Source organism: Lolium perenne, chromosome 2 (assembly GCF_019359855.2).
Source record: "Lolium perenne isolate Kyuss_39 chromosome 2, Kyuss_2.0, whole genome shotgun sequence".
Classification (NCBI taxonomy): domain Eukaryota; kingdom Viridiplantae; phylum Streptophyta; class Magnoliopsida; order Poales; family Poaceae; genus Lolium; species Lolium perenne.
The window spans coordinates 44,474,258-44,479,960 of record NC_067245.2 but is presented as its reverse complement, the minus strand read 5'-3'; the positions used below and the strand labels follow the sequence as shown (position 1 = coordinate 44,479,960).

General features: G+C 48.3%; 1 protein-coding gene across 2 annotated transcripts; it reads left to right on the top strand.

The window, feature by feature from the left end:
* The first annotated feature begins 630 nt into the window (after positions 1-630).
* On the top strand, positions 631-3,599 carry LOC127331972 (ATG8-interacting protein 2). 2 transcript variants are annotated; one of them, XM_051358214.2, is made up of 3 exons: positions 631-757; positions 904-1,680; positions 3,060-3,599. In XM_051358214.2, the coding sequence occupies exons 2-3, from the start codon at positions 919-921 to the stop codon at positions 3,141-3,143; spliced, it is 846 nt and encodes a 281-aa protein (XP_051214174.1). In that variant the 5' UTR covers positions 631-757; positions 904-918; the 3' UTR covers positions 3,144-3,599. The 2 variants fall into 2 exon arrangements, with proteins under 2 accessions (XP_051214174.1, XP_051214173.1); XM_051358213.2 differs by having other exon boundaries at positions 631-775.
* Positions 3,600-5,703: the final 2,104 nt, after the last annotated feature.

Genomic DNA, 5,703 nt, shown 5'->3' with positions numbered 1-5,703 from the left:
AACCAGTTTCTTAAGGTATACTCCATGATTGTTGGTCAACCATGAGGCTTTCGGTTTGTCTGTAGATGGGATAGGGATGGCATAACTGAAGGGCAGAAGGATGCCACCCAAGAGGGCATTTTTGGTGATACCTGTGCCATACACGAATGAACTAAGAAGGATTTGAAATTTAAAATATTCCATAAATTTGAAAAAAAAAGTGTCTCAACTTTATCTAAATTTGCATTATCTACACGCGTCTATATACATGTGTATATGATAAAGTTAAGAGATACTTCTCCGGGCGTAGCATACTAGGAATAATTTTTTACAGTAAACAGTACGGAGTAGGAATAATTCACCGATTCAAGTATTTGTCAATCAACTTGTCTACATTCCTTGCACGACTTGCCTGTGTTTGCTTGCGTGCATCTTTGCAATGGTGGCTTGACAGTTTCTTGCTTAGGGTAACTTGAGCAAGTTGTTGAACTTGAAGCCGCTCGAGAGAGAGATCGCGCGCAACTGCTTTGACCTAGTGTGTACTGACTTATTAGTTGGTCCCACCTTGAAGAGAATGACCTGGTGGACCCACTCACTATTTGGCCCCACATCGCGTAATAAGTTTGGGCAACCACCCTGCCCACGCCACGCAAAACCGTCCCTATCCACTTCTCCTCTGCTTTTCTTGGTTGCTTCTTCTTCTTCTTCTTCTTCTTCTTCTTCTCCTCCTCGTTTGCTGCGTTCTCAAGCCAGGCATCGATCCTCCATTGATCTACAGGTTTACTCTTCCCGGCAGGTGCCCTCAACTTTCTTCACTCTTGGACATGATTCTTCTAGTCAGACAGATCGATCGATCCATCGATGTTATCTATCCACACTTCTGAGTTCTGACAGCGCCTCTGTTTCTTTTCTTTCCACTGACAGCGGAACATCCTGACGATGGCCGACGCCGACAACTACTCCAGTGGTGGCGGTGGCGGGAGCGGCTGGGAGGTTGTGTCGCTCACCGCGTCCACCTACGCAGCAGCGCCAGGCCCAGTCCCGCCACTCCTCCTCGACTCCCAGACAGAGCTTTCCCCTCCTGTTGATGCTGCTGCAATCTTCATGTCCCAGCACTTCAATTTGCCAGCAGACGCACTTCTTGCCGATCTGAACGGTCCACGCGAAGAAGAGGAACCCAGCCCTGCCATGGTGGATGACGACGCTGCCGGCACCGAAGATCTCAACATGCAAAGCGACCGCCAGACAGAGATGCAGGATGATACCCTGACAGGTTCAGAATTTCTGGGTGATGGGAATGGCCTGCAAGAAGGAGGAGGGCTCGTCGGTTCAGTCGTTGAGGAACGGCTCTCCACCATTCTCTGCCCTCCCGAGGCAGCAGGTTCAGATATCCGAACCACAACTCAACACTGTGCTGCGACGGATGTCAATTCTGCTTCCCCGCCTGCTGCTCATGTCGTTCCTGCAGTATCTGTTTCTTCCGGAGTTACGCCTGTTTCAGCAAACAGGGGCCCTCCCTCGAAGATCCCCTGCGAAGCTCATGCGTGGTGGAACAAGACATTCTCGTTTCTGCGCAGCAATTCCAAACAGTCGCTCACCTTCCGCTTCGTCTTCGTCGCCGCTACCATTGCTGGGCTGGCCTTCCCGGGGCAGCGCGACAGCAGGTTGCAGCTCAGGCTCGAGTTCAATGTCGACAGCGAGGTATACCCTGAATCTCATCTTCCTTAAGAAAAGTGACAGTATTACAGTAGTACATTAATTCAGTATTGCTAGATGTTGGACAGCTCATTCATTTCGTTTGATCCAATTCAATTTCCTGCAAGTGAGCGTGGCATCTGTGTAGTTAAAGAAACCACGCATCTTTATGCACATCAGGTTGCTTGTTGACACAAACTATTGGCACTAAACAAAGGAAACGTTTCCATTCAAATTCAATGTGTTGAGTACTAGCACAGTAGCAGCCCAGCACCCATTGAAATGACACTGATTAAACCGCATGTTTATATTGAACCAACAAATTAAGTGATCACTACTAGTTCAGCATGGTAGTATCATAAATAATCGGGAACAATGATGAACTTGGTGCACTTTGTAACAACGTTTACTCCGACCCGCCATGTGTTAGGAACTCAGAAAACAAAGCAACCGCTATATGTGCTAGTCTAGGTTAGATGTTTACAGGTAAATTAGTCAATTACACATAATTAGGCTTTTAATGATTACAACTTCCAAACTTGCAAACAGCTAATATGGTACTGTAATATTACTGCTAAGTGCTAATCTGAGTGGGTCATGCGAATTGCAAAATCTGAGGAGAATAGGGGATCAGGGGAATAAGTGGTGAAGAGCAGAAGAGACCTAGAGTCCTGGGTCTTGGCCATTGACGACGCGCCGTCGCAGTCCCCTGCAGGATGCAGTTCAAATCGGATCGTCGCCGTCGCTGCCGCAGGCCGCTGCTCAACCGTTTTCTGCCTGCTCTCCTTCGCGTCGGATCGCCTAGGGTTCTCGCCAACCGCGTGTGCATCTGTTCGTGTTCGTGCGAGGCTACAAGACTGGAGCCAGCAGAAAATGTGTTCGTGGCTTCGTCTGAGAGCGACCAGAATTGGGTTGGATGGGCAGTTGTATGGGCTATATGGGCCATATGAGTAGTAGTAAAAAGAAGTTTGCTCAAAATATTTGGTATTCAAGTGAATACAGGGGAATACCCCCAGCGCCGCCAATGACACTATGCCACAGCATTTTCATTGGTTGCGGATGAATGGACGGACAGCGCTATGCACATTGTTCTTTGCCAAACATTAGGATCACCTGTTGGATCGATCTACTCCCTCCGTTCCTATTACGCAGGGGAGAGAAGTCTAATGAACAAATAACGTATTGGAAGAAGTCAATTAAATCCGGACAGGGGTAGTATAAACAATTGTATCACATATTGAATCTTTATATAGATGATTAGTGATCTTGTATCATCATTCTGACCAATGACAAGTAACAGCTATTGTTACTCAACCACTATTGCCTTAAATTTGCGGTAGGGAGGATAACACTAATATAGTTACGGTGTGGCTATTTCGTTGCAGAAGATGAGTTCCGCTGTGAGGGATCCACTTGGTCAGGTGAAACTCAACATGCTTGTTGGTGGCAGCCCTGTCGCCCAGGGGTAACTAAAAAGCTGCATGTAAGAAGTATGGTGATGCTGTCACCGATGATGAAGAAAAATTTAGTATGGTAAACAAGAAGTTGATGATGACGAAAAAGTATGATGGTGAAGATTTTTAGCTAGCTGTTCCAATGTATTTAAATATCTTAGTGTGTTCCTCTCTCCAGTCTGTTAGTAGCCAATGTAGCGAATGGTGTGAGTACATTAGTGTTGCTCAATTAATTCTCTCTGTCTAGAATTACTGCAAATACTGAAGTGCAATTAAGCAGCGACCTAGTATCACTTAGTCTTGCAGGTGAGGTGTTTGATAAGAGTTGGTTGAGTATCCATCAGCATCAAACATTTCATTTGCTTTAGGTACTCCTGTTTTGTCTGATACTATGTAGATCGAACGCATATATGTTCAACTTTATTAAGCGGTGGCGTATTTATGTACCAAAAATTAATACTCCCTCTGACACTAGTCTTCTTTGTAATGGATCCCCGATTATGTTGTCAATCAATATATGTGCAGCCTCCCTGAAATCCAATTCAGGGCACTCGTGCATATGAACCCATTGTTTAAAAACATATTTCAAAATGTAAAAAAAAAACCCAGAAAGAAATATTCGCATGTACATCCGGATATTCTATGTTCGCACACAAATTTTTAGGAAAAAATAATACTTTTTGTGTCTTGTGTAAAAAGAAAAATTTCCATGTTCATGACTATTCACAGGACATTTCTTTCTCTATTTTACACAGCTCACATAAATTATATTTTCTTAAAACTTGTATGCGAACATAAAATGTACAGATTTTTAACAAGGTTTTTTAATATTTTGGAATTTATTTTTCATGCATTTCTTCATAAGAGGTTCATGTGCAACCCGTATTCTCTCTCAATAGGGGTGCGTTTGGTAGGCTGTGAGCCCCCTGGCTCGCATTGGTCCAGAAGAATCCGGCCCGTTTGGTTGCCTGGAAGCCCTCTGCGTTGTGGCCCAATCGGTTCTCAAAGCACCCCTGTGATGGGCCCTGGAGGAATGCCCGAATCGGCAGTTCCCAGCGGGCCTTGTTGTGTGATTTTGCACGCCCTCGTGCAACGGTTGCACGCGTGGAGAATCACGGAAGACACCGCGTTGTCTTGGCCCTCACTCCCCACTCCAATCACCGGTTCCCTCCCATTACTCTCCCTGTCACATCAACCGCCGCCCAATGGCCTCCTCCGCTTTCTTCCGCTTCAGCTCCAAAGGGTTCCCGCCATCCACCCGACGGCGACGAGGTCGAACGAGGCCCTCCGGCGCATCGTCCACGAGTACGAGGCTGGCGGCCGTGATTCGGCGGCACAGATCGACACCGGTCGCATACCGGTGTTGAATCGGCCATCGCCGTTCGCTACCAGGCCCGCCGGCATGGCAACTTGCAGCGCCGCCATTGCCGCTCTTCACGCCGCAGGGATTCCGTCAGTGGATCCCTCAAGTCTGGGGGTTTTCCAGCCCTGCCACATAGGGTTTTCATCCTCGAGGGAGGCGGCAATGGAGGCAGGTGCACCGGGCTCCAGCAGGGAGACTAACCCCCGCCGGGGTTCGCGTCGAACCCGATGCACCCGCTGATGCCATGGGGCATGCCGCAGGCGGCTGCTCCGAATGGCGCGCCGTGCTTCGCGCCGCCACCGTTCAGCCGACCACATGCTCGTCGGCAGCCGACAACTCCCTCAGCGCCCCGCTTCCCGACCGCGGCTCCGGCGCCCTCCCAGTCGACGGGTGCTCCTGCTCCGCCTTCGCCTCCACCTGGATTTGGAGTGCGACCTTCTCGGGAACATGCCGGCGCCGGTGCGCGGCCTCCTCCTCAGCCGGGGCCGCTTTCACATCACCCCATCGTAAGCACTCTCAATCCCTCCCTATCTGATAGATGCTAATGTATATGTGGTCGATGACATTGCAGGTGCTCCGATTGATGTGCATGTAGATAGGATTCATGTCAAACGGTGCATGTGAAGTGTTAAGGCCATGACAAGCTCAAGCTCCATCACAGACTTGACCTTGTCATGTCCGTGACATGCAGACCTTCACATTGCTTGACATTGGCATGCCAAACATCATGGACTTCACATTGGCAAGCTCCATGAGGGACTTGACAATGTCAAATCCATGATGGAGCTTGACATTGGCAAGCTCCATGATGGACTTGACAATGTCATGTCCATGACATTGCTTCACATTGGCATTCCAAACATCATGGACTTGTCATTGCCATGCCCCATCATGGAGCTTGATATTGGCAGGTCCATGATGGAGCTTGACATTGGCATGCTCCATGATGGACTTGACAATGTCATGTCCATGACATTGCTTGACATTGCCATGCTCCATCATGGACTTGCAATGTCATGTCCATGATAGTGATTGCCATTGGAATTGGCATGACGATCTTGTGATTTTCATGGCCATCATGGAGTTGATCCCTGTCTCTGGTGCTGACAATGCAAGTATGGCTTGCATTCTCATTGCATCTGCAGAACTGGCTCTTCCTGGAAATCTTCCCAGAAGGGCCCATACTGGACGCAAGGGACATAGACGTCCGGG

Excerpts from the sequence above, each read along its gene's own strand:
- LOC127331972 (XM_051358214.2), top strand. The coding sequence starts at position 919 with ATGGCCGACGCCGACAACTACTCCAGTGGTGGCGGTGGCGGGAGCGGC. Across the intron at positions 1,681-3,059 it reads AGTTCAATGTCGACAGCGAG|AAGATGAGTTCCGCTGTGAG; the intron begins GTATACCCTGAA and ends ATTTCGTTGCAG.